Source organism: Sapajus apella, unplaced genomic scaffold, assembly GCF_009761245.1.
Source record: "Sapajus apella isolate SASKATOON/1434 unplaced genomic scaffold, GSC_monkey_1.0 scaffold10, whole genome shotgun sequence".
Classification (NCBI taxonomy): Eukaryota; Metazoa; Chordata; class Mammalia; order Primates; family Cebidae; genus Sapajus; species Sapajus apella.
The window spans coordinates 32,145,360-32,163,995 of NW_022436950.1; the positions used below are offsets into that span (position 1 = coordinate 32,145,360).

Here is an 18,636-nt window from a genome sequence, read left to right on the forward strand (position 1 = left end):
TGGAGAAAAATAGAATTAGAAGCATTTGTGGTTCAGATGAAAATAGCACATTTCCTTTCTGCCTGGACTGTGGGGGTGAAAGTGCTCCGGGGAATAGAAAATAAATAAAAATTGATCCTTCACCAGTCAAAGGAAATGCTCTGACTCTGGGAACTGAAATGACAGCTTCAGATTTGAGGATCTGGTGAAACCACTTTTGAAGGTTAACAAAAAAGAAAACAAAAAACAAAACACCAGGAGACTTGGAAAAAACAAAATAAAAACAGTGGTGTGCTATGTTAGGAAATCTAGTCTTTTAGGAATGATTTAAACAGCCCTTTCCCAAGCCTGACCAGCAGGCAGCACAGGCTGGTCGGGTGTGAGTCCCTTTTGTTCCTGCTGCTGACCACGGTCCTTCCATCTCTTTTTGCAGGTGAGAAGCCTTACAAGTGCTCATGGGAGGGATGCGAGTGGCGTTTTGCACGAAGCGATGAGCTCACGAGGCACTACAGGAAACACACAGGTGCAAAGCCCTTCAAATGCAACCACTGCGACAGGTAAAGAGAAGCAGAAGCTGATGGGCTGGGGAGGAGAGATGGGGAAGTAGAAGCTGATGGGGTTGGAGGATGAGCTGCACCTGTGTGCTTGGATGATCAGCTCTGACTCACAGGCACTTGGACCTGGGAATGCCTTTGACTTCTCCATGGAGAGAAAAGGGGGTGCCCTCTTGCCTGAAATCAAGAGGAAGTGTGAATTCCTGGTTCAGTTACACAAGCATTTACTGAACACTATTGAGCCAGGAGTGGTGTTAGTCATTGGGTATCAACAAGATGTGACAGATGACTTCAGTATAATATGAAAATGAGTGAGAGAGAGAATGGTCACCTGTAGGGACGTCTGATCTTTGTATCAACATCAATACCACTTTCCATCATCTTTAGTAATGAGAAAGAGTAGAAAGCTTGCTTCAGGGAAGGAAGGTTAGGGTTCCTATAACTCTAAGGCTTGTCTCTGAAGCATTATTGGAAATGCATTGTACTGAAGAGAGTTCCCAGTCTTTGGGGGCCCAGATCTTTCTTTCTTCCTTGAAAATAGGTAAAAGGGTGCAAAAAATGAGGAGGCTTTGAGAACTTCTCCTGTAATTCAATTTTAAGCCTTCTGCATTTGATAGTAAAAAAAAGAGCACGTAGCAACAGATACTACCCAAGTAATAGTATCTGACAGCCCTGGCATTATCAACCAATAAACCCCAAACTGGAGACTCTGCAGGCCAAGGTGAAGGCAGGATTAGGTTTAGACATAATCAAATAACGGGCTTGCATCTGAGCGTGTTATCCTTCTAATCCTATTTCTGTGTTTAAAAGGAAGCTTAAGAAAATTAACCATCTTTTTAATGCAATACTAAAGGTCTCAGTTATGATGAGAAAAATGCTTCTAATACGATAAAAGCCCCTGAAAGCCTCCGGGTTCCCCAGCTTGCAGGATGGCAGCAGTGGCCTGGCTTTTCTTGGGAGGAAATGTGATCGCTTTTGCATCCTGCCTCCCCCAGTCCCTGTACGCCACACCTCCCCCTCACCAGGCCTTCCTCTGTAGTAGTGTTTGCTTGGTGAATAGGGAAGGAGTGTCCAGACTCCTTATAAAGGAGCAGTTTTGTTTTTCTTTGTTTCTTTGTTTTTTTTTCTCTTCTTCCTGGAGAAGCTATTTTCCTCTTATCTTCATTCTCTAAATACTAAATAAAGACCTCATGCCTCCTGGAGCCCAGAGATAACCTCCCACCCCAGTGGTAAGGAAGTGTACTTCATGCAGTTATTGTCTCCCATTCTCTTGGAACTCTGTTCTGCTACCCAAGAATACAAGTCATTGTTTAATTTCCATCCATTACCTAGAAGTCCTCTTGTATTTACAAGAATCAGCAACTGTCTTCTACAGAGTGTGCTCCAGCAGAGTTTCTCCTTATTCTCCATCTTCCTTCTATTTCCATCTCAAGTTTTCCTGCTTTGTGCCTCTCTCACTCTAGCTAATAAAGAAGCTCTACAGATGGTGACTTTCTGCCCATAGTCTTTTGAAGGAGAGGGTTCTGTTCTATCAACTGGGACCAAGATGAATTCCTTGTGAGTGGTCAGAGTGTGATGGTAGCATGTACACACAAGTTGCCCAGCTCTGAAGGGTATGGAGGCTATTACTTGGAGATTGTCAGCATTATGGGTTGCCATAATTCTTGGATGTGGACAAAGAGTTCTTATGGGGAAATTACCAAAGTTAGTATTCCACTCTTCAAATCAACTGACTTATTGAGAAATTTACAACCTTCCAGCAATTGATATATTTGGATTTAATCCAGTCTTTTGTATGATTTATGTGGAGAACTATTCCAAACCCATTGGTTATTTCGCTGAAAGAGATGTCAGAGATGGGTGGTTTGGTTAGTCTTTTGCTTTGTTTCCTTCACCAAAATACACTACGGTTTCTGGAGCTAGAAATTTGCTGAGCAGATGGTACAAATTCTGCGACATGGTATTTGGGGGAGATTGAGTAGATCAACGTCCTGTGACACAGGCCAACAGTGCATTTTTGACAACGTCAGAAATGAGCTGTATTCTCATTAGTGTCTCATGACAGGCAGCACCTTGGCATTTCAATTGCAGTGATTGTGCTAAGAATAGTCAGACCTAGGAGGCGGCATGGGGAATTGGAGTGGTCCCAAAGCAGATGAAAGGAAACCCTGGAGTGACCGGGAGTTGGCATTCCTTAGAAGACGTTTACCTTGAGGAACAGAGGGCGTCTGTAGCCCTTGGCAGGACACTGCATCCTATTGATACCACAGTATATATATGTGTACCACCCCTTGCCTCTTAAAATTTGAATACTCACACTGCCCTATTTAGAAGCTAAACAGTGTTTGGACTTCCTTTCCTTAAGCATGTACCAAGTCTAACGTATGCTTTTATTTTGCCTATAGGGTACTTTTAAAAAATTCATGACGTTTTTGGTTTGATTTTTTTTTTTTTTTGGCCCACATTTAAAATCGTTAAATGTCACACAAAAAAGTTTGTATTTCTGGTGTTGTCTGGAAAAATCAGATTTGGCCACAGTGGGCTCACATTCCCATGTGGCTGTGATTGGCTGGAGCTGAAGAGCAATCATTACCCATTTGCCATAGCCATGTGATGACTATTTTTCCACTGTTCCCACCACTCCCTATGGCTCCACAATTCAAAGGCAAGCCACTGGTTGCCAAGTATTATCCCACTTTCTGTTGTTTCTTCTTACAAGAAGCGCTATCCTTCTTTGTATCCATGCCTTATCAGAAGTCGAAACAGATAGTCCAAGAGTGCTGTGTTTCTTATACTTGGCCCACGGTACTTACTTTATCTGCCTGGCCTTACAGACACTGGGCTTTGTGACTTCTGGCTTCAGGTTTGGGTTTGGAAAGAAAGCACAGTAGTAGTGCCATTCTTCACCATCTGACTGGAGAGTGCAGCCCTCATGTGGCCAGTGGCTAGAGGGATAAGTGGTTTTGCAGTCCACAGAGTGGGAGGCTGCTAATGGTGGTAAATAGGGCTCAGTTTCCAGCAGTGGTAACATGCAGGCCCTCAATCTACTGACTGAATCAGCACAGTTATAATCCAGGGAGACTGCTACTAGTGTAGTACATTCCAGATCTTGGGCAGTTTAGAAGGTGCATTTTGATCTTTATGTCAGCCCACTTTTAAGTGGTAAGAAATACCTGCCCGGATCGTAGCCCCTTGGTCGCCTAGGAGATTGCTGTTGACTTAATCCCCATGTGACTTTAGTGTGCTTCCTTCCCTCCCTTCCTCCCTCCTCCCTCCTCCCTTCTTTCCTTTCTTCCTTTTGAGATGGAGTCTTGCTTTGTCGCCCAGGCTGGAGTGCAGTGGCACAGTCTCGGCTCACTGCAACCTCCGCCTCCTGGATTCCAGCGATTCTCCTGCCTCAGCCTCCCAAGAAGCTGGGATTACAGGTGCCCACCACCACACCCAGCTAATTTTGTATTTTTAGTAGAGATGGGGCTTTGCCATGTTGGTCTGGCTGGCCATGAACTCCTGACCTCAGGTGATCTGCCCACCTTAGCCTCCCAAAGTGCTGGGATTACAGGCAGGAGCCACCACACCAGGCCTTGTGTGCCTTTTTTATGAGCAAGAGAAATGACAGTGGGGTTGACCAGATCTCCATTATGCACAAATTTCAATCATTAAGGACCTTCTCATTTAAGGTTAGCTGGCTGCTGTATAGTTATAAATACCCTCTAGGGGTATATTGCCCTTAAAATTATTTGCTTCTGTACTTCTAGATGCCAAGTTTACCTATTACCTTTTACTGTTCCTATGTGGAATTCAGTAAGTATAAATTAATAAGTATAAATTAATCATGACTAAATTCCTTGCTGGGGTATTGAATTTAAATTAAAACCTGAATAGTGAGGGACCTGGGCTAATCCTAAGCATCATATATTTTTTTTTCCTTTTGAACAAATAATGATGTTCATTTGATTCAGTAGGGGTGCAATTACATTTCATACCATGTTAAAGATTTAGTTTACTTTTTTCCATTTTTTTACCCTGAATTTGAAGGATAAAGGGAGATGCTTATACTTATACCATTAAATACCCAGTAATTGGTAAAGGCTGAAACAAAGCCAAGCACATACATTACTGAGTGGTTTTTTCAAATAAAGCTCTGTATCAAGAATACTAATTTCCCGTGAGTTCTTAAGATATAGAAAGGAAAGGAAAGGGGTTTCCCACTGCCAGGCCCTCTCTCCACTCCTTACCATCTCAAACCCCTGCGTTCCTCTTGGACAGGCAGGCTTCTGGGTGCCTGCGTTGTTGCTTTCTCACAGCTACTTCCTACTCAGGCCTGACCAGGTTAACCTCAGGATTAATTTTCTAGTTGCCACCTTGACCACTTGCCACAAATTTAGTATCATGTTTATTTACTTTTCAAGTTTATCATTTACAGTTCTGTAGGCTAGAAGGCCAACATAGGTTTCACTGGGCTAAACTCAAGGTTTTGGTAGAGCTGCATTTTTTTCTGGAGGCTCTAGGGGAGTGCCATTTCCTTGCCTTTTCCAGCTTCTAGAAGCTGCCCACATTCCTTGGCTCGTGACGCCATTCCTCCATCGTTAAAGCTATTGAAGTTTTCTCATGCTGACATCTCTCTGGTTCTTTCTTTCAGTTCCCTCACCCACTTTTAAGAACCCTTGTGATGACTGAGCCCACCCAGATAATCCAGAATAATCTCCCTATTTAATGTCAGCTGATTCATAAACTAATTCCATCCATAATTTTAATTCTTTATTATGTAACCAAATATAGTCCCAGTGTCTGGGCATGAAGTGTAGACATTTTGGAGGGAACATTATTCTGCCTACCAGAAGATCCTTAAATTGACAGTCCAGCTCTCCCTTCTTCTTGATGTGGCAAGCAGATATGAGTAAGAGTGTAGGCTCTGGCGTCAGACTACCTGTGTTCAAAGCCTGCTTTGACCTCTTTCTGATGAATATTTCATCTGGTAGTGGGAATAAGAATGGTACCTTCTTTATAGGGATCTTAATAAAGATATTTCATTTAAAAAAAACCCTACAAACAGAATGTCCCAACTTGAATCTTCTTTCTCCAGGTTGTTGGGATAAAAGAAGGAGGGAAAGAGGGAAAAAGAAGGAAGAAGGAAGGCAGGGAGGAAGAGAGGGAGGAAGGGAAAGAGAACAGGCAGTGGGCAATACTGAGTTATACCCTCAGGATAAAAGAGAGTTATACCATTTAGATGCTGAATTCCCTGCAGGCTATATTGCTTTTTCTGTGTACCAGTGACATGGAGTACTAGTCTTAAAGAAAACGTAGTGGCACTGTTTTATAGCAAACCAAACCCCCTTTAGAGGCATCTCTAAAGGTTTATCTAAATATCTTCCTCATACAAAGTCAGGGTGGGAAGTGAGTAAGTGGGTATAATTAGAATTGTTATTATGCAGCATGTTATTGGATTATATTGTTTTCTGTTGTACTTTTTTCATTTTTATGTGGTTTTCGTTTTACCTTTATCCCATTTCACTTCATTTCTTTGAAGTTTTATCCTACACATGTGCCATTTAAGGAATGGACACAAACAGGAGGTATGGAGAATGTTGAGGTCAAGGGAAAGGGTGGGTATTTTTTGTTTTAAGAATGAACAAACATAGGGAAATCCTGCACTAAACAGGAAACCCTGCTAAACTGAACAGCACAGCTTGCTAACATTCTGACGGGAGCTTTGGGGCTGTAGGGGTGTGTCAGTCTTCACGGAGCCTGGAAACTTTCTCACAGGTAAGAAAGCAGCTAGTTTCAGGCGAATGGTCTGGGGGGAAAGCATACATTCAGAGCTAAGAATGACTACTGTCATGTAGGCTGACTTCACTGGGATTTCATTCAGAACCTGATTGAAGCCTACAGGGATTTGGAAACACCCACACTATTAGTTACAGATACAGAAACCTCATTTAGACTGCAGTTAGCTTCCAAGGGTATTTATGAGCTCAGGTAACTAAGAGGTCCAGAATTAGATTTGTCTTTAGGCTTGGTTGGATCCAGCTTCTCTGTTATGATCATCAGAACTCATTCTATTCCCCAGATCCCCTTTTTCTCTGTGGACTTCATTCTCAAGCCAACTCTTTCCCGCAATGGCAATATAGACACCAGTTGCTCCAGGATCACAGTGGAAAGAGAGCTGCTCTCTTCCAATAATATTTCAGTAGATGTCCCAGGGCTGGCTCTCATTGGCCTTTTTAGATCACCTGACTGTTGCTTAGCAGAGTACTGTGGGCACAACTTCAGCCTCACACAAATGAGAAAGCAGAAGGGTTGCTACCTAGGAAAATATCAGATAGCTGGTGTTAGAGGAAAGAGGGAAGAAGATGACCACTGGATCCACTCTGACATGAGGAAGGCACTAAATTATGGGCCTTAGGCTCCAAGAAACACCTTAGCCTCAGTTTCCTTCACCCCACTCCTCGCTGCCCCCAACACACACACACGCACACAAAGGGTGAGAATACCTACCATGGAGGGTTGCTGAGGATGGCATGATATTGGGAAGATCCCTAGCGCAGTGCCTACATATCGTAACATAGTAACTGTGAGCACTCTCCACTTCTTTTTTTTTTGACTTGAATATGGAGCATCTTATAAGCCTATAAGTATCACAAGCGGTATTTCTAGGCTTTCATTGTAAAGCTTAGGATTGAAATCTGGGTGTTGAAATTTCAGAGTTCCACCCTTTGATGATAGAGACTAATTATTCTTTATTATATTTACAGTATGCGGGCATGACACAGGTTTCAAAAGCACTTTCCCATTCTTCTTTAATTATCACAATTATGATCATAACAGTTAACATGCACTGAGATCCTACAATGTGCCAGGCAGTATTCTGAGTACCTGACATAAATCATCTCATTGAATCCTCACGACCCACCTATGAGGGAAACACATAATTATTCCCACTCTACTGAGGAGGAATTAAAGTACAGAGAGGTTAATGTGCTCAGAGACACACAGCTATTGGAAGAGATGGAATTTAAACCCGAGCATTCTGCCCCTTAAACTTACCTTCCCAACACATAGCCCTATTTCTCAATACCTGTGTACTGTCTCTGTATGAAGTAAGGGAAATTATTTCCTAAGGAGTGATGCAAGTCAAGCTGTTTGCTGGGAGCTCTCTAATAACCTTGTTGTTTGTTTGTATCTTCTAGGTGTTTTTCCAGGTCTGACCATCTTGCCCTCCATATGAAGAGACATATCTAAAAAACCGAAAGGCCAGAGTTGCTGTGGCATCGGCCAGTGTCTAAAGGAAATGCCGTGAGGCAGGGGGCTGGACTTCAGGCGGGGACTCATTGCCTCGCAGAAGAAAGTTCTGACTTATAAACCTCTGTACACACACAGACACACACACATGCACACACTCACACACGGACCAACACACATATACACTGTCATGCACTCAACTATATTTAAAATATATACGTCTATTCTTTATGCCTTGCCCTAGCCAGATGGAAGAAGATAAGAAGGAAACCAGGTGAACTCAGCAAGGCAGACTGGCTGCTTACTTCAGCACTATTGGAATAATTTCCCGCTGTTGCCAATGGAAATCAAAGAAAATGGATGTGACGTCTCTGCAGGTGGACGGCATTCCGAGGGGCTTATTTAACTTGCTTCTCAGTGCAACTTGATAGGAGAATCCAGCATCTTAAAGTTGCATATGTGTAGCACTAATGTTTCTTTTTAAATAGTTGGGGGAAAATGACCTAGAAAACCAAATTGCAGTTTGGTAGCCAAAATTAACTCTTGGTTTATTTGTCCTTTGTGTGTGAAAAGTCCTACTATTCCGTGCGTCAGACGTCCTCACAGAACTGTTGATTGGTTTTGGTTCTTCTTAGTACTATTGAGATCTTTCGCGTCAATCCCAACGGCCTTAGCGGCGGCAGACTCTGGAATAACACCTTACACCTTTCTGGCCTGCATTTCTGTAGACTTCACTCTCAAGGGAGGAGTTTTCTTTTCTTACTTTTTGACTCTTGCACACCATATGCACTAGGGATTCTGGAAACTTCTAGCATGACTGCAAAGTGGCCAAGAGAATAAAGTCCTTGATGATAAATCACAGTATATCCCTTGAGCCTCACCTTATTGCCAGTGCTAGATTTTTTCTTTTTAATCTCTCCGTTTTTGCTAATGAAAACTTGAAAAGCTCATTTGGAAGCTTAAATGTTTTATCTTTTCTCCATGGACTAAAGCTCTCCAGGACTTTCTCGGCACCTGGATGTCCAGCTCTCGAAGCAGCCAATCAGATGGGACATCACAGTTCTCTCATCCTCCTTGAGGCATGATGACCTCAGCTCATAGTGATCAACCGTTGTGCTGTGTGTCATTGCTACCCCATAACCAGTTACAGCATAGATGTCGCTAGTCTCAGAGGGCAGCTGCGTATTTAATTTAACTCTGGTTTATGACCTGACAAAAAGCCAAAAATATCACTCTTTCCAGGAGTGGGGAAAACTGAGGATGCCTCCCAAGTCTAGTGGCTTCACAAAACATCATCCTGTCTTCCTGTCTCATGCCCACTGAGCTCTTGTCCCCCACTTGTTACAATACACAGTTTAAAATGCCATTGTGGGAGTGAAGGGTTGACACTTAAGGAAAAAGTTGAGGTGTTTCTCTCATGGGCTGTCTAAAAGGAAAGAGAGAGACACATTTGTTTCTTTCTTTTTTTTTTTTGGCTAGGCCCACCATGGCTTGTGACCTAGAACCCCTAGGATTAACAGAGGCCTCACATTTACTCTGCAAGCTGACTCCAAAGGAGTCTATAGTCCTTACTTGTCATACCACACACACACATCCAATACTGGTCTCTACCCGCATTCCTAGCTAGCTGGCACTGGCCTCAACTCCAAAGACTGCCTTTAGGACCATCAAATGGCCTATGCAAGCAAGCGGGGTGGTTATTAGGACAGATTGTATATTTTGTATATTCTGGGACCATCCCTTCAAGACACGTCTATAAAACAAAAATGGCGCTTGGTCCACACATGGTTGCTGCTCCCTCCTACCAGCTGGCTCCCCTCCTGTCCTCCTTTGACTGTTTGACTCATTGACTGTTAAAATGCCACCCCATACATATTTGGGATGCAAAACTGAAGTCAAAAGGAAATAATAATATAAGAAACACAAACACATGTAGACAGCAACCTTCAAGATCTGGGTTTTCAGCTTTCTGCAACTTTGTTTTCACTGAAATGTTGAAACTACTCGTCTGAGGGCAAAGGAACCTCCTCACAAATGCTGTAGCTGCCAATTGGACACTTGAGGCATTTCGAGGTCTGGCCCTATTTTCTTTCTCCTTTTCCTTTTTTCTATTTAAACCAAAAAAAACAAAAAAACAAAAAATACAAAACAAAAAAAAAAAAAAGAAAAGAAAAAAACACCTTTAACACACACACGCGCACACACACACACACACCACACACACACATACACACAAACACACAAAATCTGTCCATTTGCCGGAGGCAATTAAATGTATGTTAGTTGGAGGGTATTAAAAAAAATCAGTTTTATTCCAAAGATTTAAAACTAGACATGACTTAAAAACAATTTCTGGAGCACTGCTTGCTGACAATCTCATAGTTCTCTACTGCATTTGAGTGCATTTTGTGGCCAGTCCATCAGGGCGTACCATGGGATTATATTTGAATGTGTGGTGCATCCTTCCTGGATGAAGGATGTGTGAGGGACCTTGAACCTCAGCTGTATTAAACTGTAGCGCCTCCAGTCAGTGCACTAGATGAAACTTTAGACACCCTGAATTCTGTTGGTTCCTTTCTTTTCCTTTGTGTAGCAGCCTCCAGCATGAATGCACGCACACGCCAGGGATGGCATTAAGCCGTGGCCGCCACGATTTGCAAATGTTCTTTCCCCAGCTGGAGCTGCTCTTGCCTCTCGAAATGCTATTATTAAGGGTTTATAATACTTAATTTAATTTTCAAACTGACCAATGCAAGGCTCTATTAAAAAGAAAGTTTAAAAAATGCAAAAGAGTAATCATTGCTTGTTTGCTCCCTATTGTCATCTGTGGTCTCATTTGAATGTGGCAGAACAAAGGCCCTTTGGTCCTCATCAGTGTCTGAAATGTTCAGTAATTTCTCTCTCTTTTGTATCAGTGAGGTCCTTTGTAATCTGCTCCTGACCTTTCTTGGAGCAGGGTGCATTGAAACTCAATGGTGGTGCTTGCTTGCTTCAGAGTCATTTGTTGACTGTGAGAATTGGCCTAAGAATTTGGTGGGTGCTAAATGGATGGCTTTGAAACTGTTCTTCTTTAGCCCAGTTGACACCTGTGAATGATCACCAGTCCTGATCATGTTGGAAATGGATTTGTAATAAAATGTCCATCACCTCTGAAATGGCAGAGATGGTTGCTAAGAGCCTCTAGAGCTACCAGGCTTTCCAAGAAATAACCTGAAGACATTTTGCTCCCAAGAGGTCTGGTTATTTAAAACAGTGCATTAATGGACATTTGAAACACATTAAACCCCTTTCTCATTTCAGTTGTTATCTCCTAACGTTCCAGGGGATCCCAAATTTGAAAGGAAAACCCCGGCCTGGTGTTTCTGGTGGTGTCCTAACAAGCATGCTTTTATCCAGGGTTCAGAGTTGGACATGTAGAAAAAGAGTTTCTAAGCCACTGACTATTGTTTTTTTTTTTTTTAAATTTCAAATTATACTTCTTTTTCCTTCCACATGACTGTAAGTCATAGACATGGAAACCTGAAATTATAATGCTGCTCCTATCTACTGGCCTCCTGCCCCTCTCGTGGTTAATGGCTTAGCTCAATGCCTGGTGGTGATGAGTATTATGTCCAGAAAAAGAGATGTTCGGATTCCATGACAAAGCTGCATTTTTGTAAAAATATTGGCGACCCCAAAATGAACTTCATGCTGACCATTTCCTCCTCTCTGTGTGCTTTCCCTTGCAAAGCCCTTCAAATACCCTCTTCTGTCGACGCCATCTCCTCTCCACCTGCACCTCTTGTGCCCTTTATACATCTTTGATTGCCTGATGATAACAGGGTAAAAGGACAGCCAACCTCATGCCTGATTAGCAGGACCGAATCCTAGTTTTAAAAAAAATCTTCTCTGGCTTCAGAGAAGATTTTATAAGGACTTTTGTTTGGGATAAGCTTTCCAGATTATCCATGTCTATTTGCATCAAAGGGGAAAGAAATGGGCTTTCGGATGGCTCTTCCAGTGCATTCGGGACACTGCCTCTTGCCTTCATTCCTGCATTTTATGGCAAAGCCAAAAGAAATAAACTCAAGCTGCAAGAACAAACCCCAGTGACTACTAGTTTTGATGGTTCAAAATGATTTCCTTTATGGAAGTCACTTTATAAAATGTCAAATATGGAGGGAAGTGCTTTTGTCTTCTCTTTTGCATGCGTTGCTTTTAGGAGCAGGAAGAAGGTAGGCAAAGTAAGATAAAGATGCAACACATTTAACTACAAAAATCAGGTTCATTTTTTACTTTATTACAATTTTTTTGAAATCTTACGAGGGCCAGCATTTCTGGCTGCAATTTTGCATCCAGAACATTGTCAAAATGAACATTCAGTAAGTAGAACCTGATTGAAATTTACTCCTGGAAGCTTTCCTTTGCATTTTTGAGAAGTGGCCACCTGCCACGCGCAAGAGTTTGGGGGTAGGAGAGAACTCAAATTTTGGGTGTCTGGATTAATTTTCGGTAAACATGGTGATTATCTCGGTTTGAAAACTAGAGGGCCTATCCAGAGTGTACATCAGTGTCTCTTTGTAATTTCCTAATTTCCTCAATGAGGATCTTTGGGAATACTTGAGATGGAACAACAGAAATGTGTGAAAGAAAGCAAAAACTTCTTGTAAATAACGTGACATCCCATGACGAACTGCCTGAGGCTTCAGGGTTTTTTCTTGCTTTTAACACTCTTAAATCTCCTCTGTTGGTTCCTAATAGATCCCAGAAAAGGGAAAAATAAAGCTGCAATTAACTTTCTTACGTGCATCCTTCCAATATAGTACTGTATTCTTCAGGTGTTTTGCATTTAACATAAACGTCCTCGGGAAACAGGTGTCAAAAACAGAGAGAGAAATTCTGGGCCATCACTTCACAAATATCCCAAACATGATATTCTTAAACAGGGCTCCCTCTCAGTGGTCATGAGGGAAGGTTGATACGTTCTTTGTTGGGGACTGTTTATACAATTTTTTTTTCAACTGTGAGCTTTGGAATCGTAATTTGCTGTGAGTCCAGCTTCTGTCTACTGCCATAAGATGGACCCCACGTCAGCATAATGAGGGTGGTATATATGCTCGCACCTAGACATGTGCATATGTACCTGTCGTACCTTCACGGAAGGAAAACAGGCTACTGACGTTTCGGAGGAGTAGCCACCAGTGCCTAATATCTTTTGGGGGGGGATGGATGCTTATAATTGCCAGTATATCGAAACCACACTGGGAGTTCCACATAGTGGGGAGGGGTTGGGGGTGGGCAGAGGGGACATTTTAAACCTAGGCCTTTGGACTGGAGGCAGAATGATTTCTGCAAACCTAGGTCCTGAAGGCTTTGGGGCTTATTGGCTGGTTCTCAACCTTTTTGTTTTTTCTTCCCAGCATGCATTTCCTATCTAAACCCAGACTTTTTAATTTCCTTATCTTTCACTTCTGCTTCATTCCAGGGAGGAAAAATACACCTGTTATGGCCAAGATCTCCTTGCTAACACAGAGGCAAAAATAAATGTCTAATGTTTTTGAAGCCTCCCCTTCCTTTCCACAACCTCCCCCTCTTCAAGCTCCTTCTCCCACTTCCTACTCCCACCCACACAACTTCCCAGCCACTGAAACTTTTCTTTCAAATCTCTATTATCCTCCTAACAGTTGCTTGAATAAGTTTATTTTTGCACTATACATTTTCTTTTTGCCAGATGTGTCTAACAAGTGTGTTTGGAGAGACCTACTCCCAGCTCCCTCCCCTTCCCCACCCCCCCTCCCCCGCCCCCCCCCCCTCGTCACATTCTCTCAGGCCTTCTCTGGTATTTATAATATATCACAGAAGTACCCAGTCTTATAGCCCTCGGTTATGCCTTTTTTTGACATTTTATTTTTTTTAAGCTTTTTATATATATATATAAATATATTACTTTGTCAAGTTTTTTTGCTGTACAAAAGTCTTAAGATTTAAAACTATTATTTGTATTATATGATGGTGGTATGTTAATGTTACAAAATTATTAATGAAGAAAAAATTTATTTTTGTTACTGGTCTGTTTCATAATTCTTTTTTAAATTGGTATATTGTAAGATATCTATGCAAAAAATGTTATGTGACGCATTTTTATTTAAGAATGTAATATGTGTAATAAACAGTAGAATGTGTTTGGCCTTGGAATGCTTTACTGTATTTCTCCTTGGCTTGTTTCACTGGGGAAAAAAGTCTTCGAAAAGACACAAGTGGGTACTTACATACTGCGTGAAAGTTTTCTTTCTCCGAGAAAGGGAAAGCAAAAGGTTGTATTAGGTTATCTTCATTTGGGAGGTTGTTGTGTGTGTGCGTATGTGTGTGTTTGTGTGTATTTTATAGTTTCAGTGAGGTAGCTCAGTGCCCAAATAAGAAGGGTCACTGAGTTTATTTCTTCAAGGAGAAAAAGAGAGCCAATTGTTGGAGGTTATGAAAAACAATGTTTTAGAATGAGATAGATTATGAGATGTTATTTGTTGAGGGGGTTGGGAGAGCTTTATTGAAAGCAGTTTATTTGGTGAGAGAAGGAGGCAGTTTATTGTTTAATAGGAGCCTATTGGGAAGGGATCATTGAAGCAGTTTGTGGAGGAAGGAGGAAGGAGAAAAGTCAGAGGGAATAATTTAGGTGAGGGGTAGGGGCAGTAAAATGACAGGAGATGGTTGATAACAGAGTAGGGATAATGGGTAACCAGAAGCCAGGAAATCCCGGTGGCTATGGAGAGTACAAAAAGGTAGATGGAAATACAAGCAGCTTCGGACCCAGAGAATAGAGGGCGATGAAAGCCCCAGGGAAAATTCTCAGAACTGAAAATACTAAAATCTCTGCCACATACGACTTCCGGGAAAGAGCATCACAAGTCAGGAGGACGGTAGAGAACCCACCTGGTGGTGTCGCCTCAGCATCAGTGATTCCCCAGGAGAAGTGGTGTCATTCACAGGAAACGACAGTAAAACACATTTGTCACATGGGACCCAGCACTAGTCAAGCTTTCTTTTCATTCTTTGGACTTACAGAAGTGGATACAATGGTGAATAACCTCTTTCCCTGATCAAATGACTCTGACAAGAAACTTTTTAATAAATGTTTACTTTAGAAACCGTGGTGATTGTGACTGAACTTACTGCATAAGTACAGACATTTCTCGTGTCTTTGAACAGGAAACAGGTGTCAGGAGTGTGACAATGGATTTGGAAGGGAAGCTGAGTGGTCATGTTCTTGCTCTTATAAAACTCAAGGTGAAGAGAACAGTAGGTGCTACAGGGGCCGTGAAAATGGTTTGAAGTGTTAAGAATCAGCAGCCACATATAGCTGAACAGGCAAGTGAGCTGGGCAACGCGGCAGCCCAAAGCTGACTGACAAGAAACTACATGATGTGGTGGGGAAAACACAGCCCCTGGAGTCTGAAGACCTGCCTCCTACTCCCTGGGCTTTTAGTAGCTCCGGGACCAGATGAGTAATTTAATTCTGTTGACCAAAATCATTTACCTGCAAATTTACTCCGAGTGAGGAAGGAGAAGATAGCTTGGCAATGTTACCTAGAAGAAGGCTTATTATTCCAGTTCCCTGAATTACAAAAAGATATCAAATTGAACATTTTAGATGGAGGACAAATTGCACTGTACTGAAATGTTCAGATGAGAGGGTGGTAAGTCTAATCTATTTGGCATAAGGAAATGAGATGGTTTACATAAGTGAATATGCTAAAAGACTTAAGCTTACATATTTAGAAACCCAATTTTTGCTTAAGATTGGTCTAAAAATATACATATTGCCCACTTTACCACCTTTTTGAGCATCCATTTTTACAATATAATATAAATTCAGGGATGACTCCAGACTGCGGGGTTGCTTGCCCTGGCACAGAATGACTCTATGCTTTATATTGGGTGATTCGACTTTCTCTTCTGTGTTCTCCCTATTTAGAAGTTGCAAGTTCTTTGTGTGTCATCTTCTAGAAATATTTATCTCCTAGTCAACTAAACGATCAAATAGGCAAGCTTGGTAACAACAATTCTTAAGTGCAGAAACAACGATAGTTTGAATCCAACAGGCAGTAATCTGAAAGTGTAACCTGGATGTCCTGGGGGAAGAAGGTACGTACCAGCTGTCATCTGAGGTTGTGTATGCAGTTGGGAATGCTGGGCTAATGGAAAGAAGTCTCATGAAAAGCAGAGTTTGGTGGAATTGATAAATAATTTGTTATTTCTAGCTCATCTTCCATTTACAGGTTTAGAAGAGGAGGTGGCTAAAACTTTTAACTAAAATAAGTTTTTGAGGTCACTGGTAGGTGATGGTTTTCTGTTTTATCCATGAGCCAATTCCTAATTCCTTCTTCAACATTAAATATTTTATCTGAGATGTTAAAAACTATCAATAGTGACTGAATTGAACTTAACCTATTAACTTTTTTTTTTTTTTTTTTTTTTGAGACGGAGTCTCACCCTGTTATCCAAGCTGGAATGCAATGGCATGATCTCTGCTCACTGCAACCTCCGCCTCCCAGGTTAAAGCGATTCTCCTGCCTCAGCCTCCTGAGTAGCTGGGATTACAGGTGTCCACCACCATGCCCAGTTAATTTTTTGTATCTTTAGAGGAGATGGGGTTTCATCATGTTGGCTAGGCTGGTCTCCAACTCCTGACCTCTTGATCTGCCCACCTCGGCCTCCCAAAGTGCTGGGATTACAGGCATGAGCCATGGCACCTGGCCCCTACTTATTAACTTTTTAAAACATTCTGCCTGATCATGATATAGCTATACATACAATAACACTATATTTAAAAATGATGACAAAGAAAGTTAGAGGAGGGTGGAAGAACAAAATTTATGTTTATCATATAAACATTTACTTATGTTAAATTTTTTTATTTCACATACATGGCATTTGAGCTGTCCAATAAAACTGCATTGACTGAATAGATATTACTTTCTCTCACAAATGGTAAAACTGGGGGCACAGAAAGACAAATATTACATTATCTCATTTATATGCAGAATCTTAAAAAGTTGAACTTGTGAAGCAGAAAGTAGAATCATGGTCACCAAGCACTTTGGAGTTAGGAGGGGTTGGGGAGATGTTGGTCAAAGGATAAAATTTCAGTACTATATGAAGGAAGAATACAAGGATCTATTGTACAACATGGTAACTATAATTACTAACAATGTATTTGTGTAAAAATCACTAAGAGAATAAATTTTAAATGTTCTTATTCCCAAAAATGTTAAGTATATGAGGTAATGCATATGTTAATTATAGCTTGACTAAGCCATTCCACAATGTATACATATTGTAAAACAGGTTGTTTACAATAAATATATATGATTTTTATTTGTCAATTAAAAACATAATTTAAAAAAAAAAAACAAGTAGAGAAACGGGTTCAAAGAGGGTAAGTGACTTGATTAAGGCCCAGAAGACAGACTGGGCAGACTTTTCTCCATACCTCACTGCTCCAGGGTGATGAGGAACCCACTCAATGCTTATGTAGATGATGTCTCCAGGCATGGTATCACCATTGACATCATCTCCCCATTTCACCTCACTAGACGCAGAAGGTAACCTGTAGCATCAATGGAATCATCACATGCTCCCATGGGAGGCAATCTCCTTCAATATCACCATTTTATTTGAGTCAACTGAGGCTCACAGAGGCTCCAACTTGTCCAGGGTCATATAGCACGCCCTTTGCAGAACAGGAGTCAATCCAGGGCTATTGATATGCAGTAATGCTCTCCTGGACTTGGCAGTGTTTCTTAAACTTCAGCTACTTGAGCACAACCTTCAAGATTCTTGCATTATCCTTGTGTTATTTATTACTTCTTTAATAGCTTTTTAAAATTAACACACTTTTTAAAAGCCCTAAATACCTATTTTAGCTTTGTTCTCAGCAAAAATATCCCCAAAACTATTGGTCTGATAAGCAATTTTTCTTGTAAATACGAACAAAATAAAAATCTCAAAATAAAAGTACACATCTTCATGTTACATTAAAACCCTCAGTTACTGCTGGTGGTATTTGAGAGGCACTGTTCTGTGCCATTCTCTAAAATCTATGCTGTACCGTTTCTCTTTTGCTAATTATTTAGTCCATATGATGCTCCTTGGAACAGATTTCAAATTGAATCGAAAACTAAGTGCATATGAAAATTTAATAAAGACTGATTTGATGACTGGGAAGTTACTTAAGGATGCAGAGATGATCCCCTAGGAGGAAAAAGATAACATGGTCTGTGAGTGGAGTGAATGCACATTCTCTGCCTCATTTTCCCCTGCTTGGAACACTCATCCCCTCAGGTACAGGCACTTTTGGTGGGTGGGCTCGTGGTCACATCATGCCATTATTCTGTAGATGGAGCCCTGAGCATTAGATTTTGACTGCTCCAAAGAAATATTAGCATTTTCCCAAGTTTCCCAATCAACAGTCAATACCCAGAAACTAATGAATGCTGTGAGGCACAGCTTCAAAATGTGCTCACCTTCATTGCACAGTTCTGAGATGCCCAGGCCACTGCCTATACATGCACACGAACACACAACTCAGCCCCCAAAATAGTTTCCAATCAGCTCCCAGATACTTGATATTCTACTGTTAAATATTTATTGTTTTAGCCTAAAACGTTCCTTATTTTTAAATTACAACAATCAGGTGCGTGTAATTCTTTATACCTTATCTATCACATGGATCTTAAAGTTAATGTGTGTATTCCTTCCTTTCACATGAAAAGTTTTTAAGCGCAAGGAGGATGAGAGGTAGGGAGATAATGAATAGGGAAAAAATAGAAGCAAGTGGCCAATTTTGGGATTCAGGATGTGGGAAGGGTAGGTAGGATGTGGGAACGGT

General features: G+C 41.3%; 1 protein-coding gene across 3 annotated transcripts in view; it reads left to right on the top strand.

The window, feature by feature from the left end:
• Positions 1 to 13,946, top strand: part of KLF7 (Kruppel like factor 7) — a 92,992-nt gene extending 79,046 nt beyond the window's left edge. For all 3 annotated transcript variants that reach the window (XM_032278469.1, XM_032278466.1, XM_032278467.1), the window contains 2 exons: positions 413 to 536; positions 7,721 to 13,946. In XM_032278469.1, coding sequence (XP_032134360.1) covers positions 413 to 536; positions 7,721 to 7,772 — 176 coding nt within the window. In that variant the 3' untranslated portion in view covers positions 7,773 to 13,946. The remainder of the gene's footprint in view (positions 1 to 412; positions 537 to 7,720) is intronic.
• Positions 13,947 to 18,636: the final 4,690 nt, after the last annotated feature.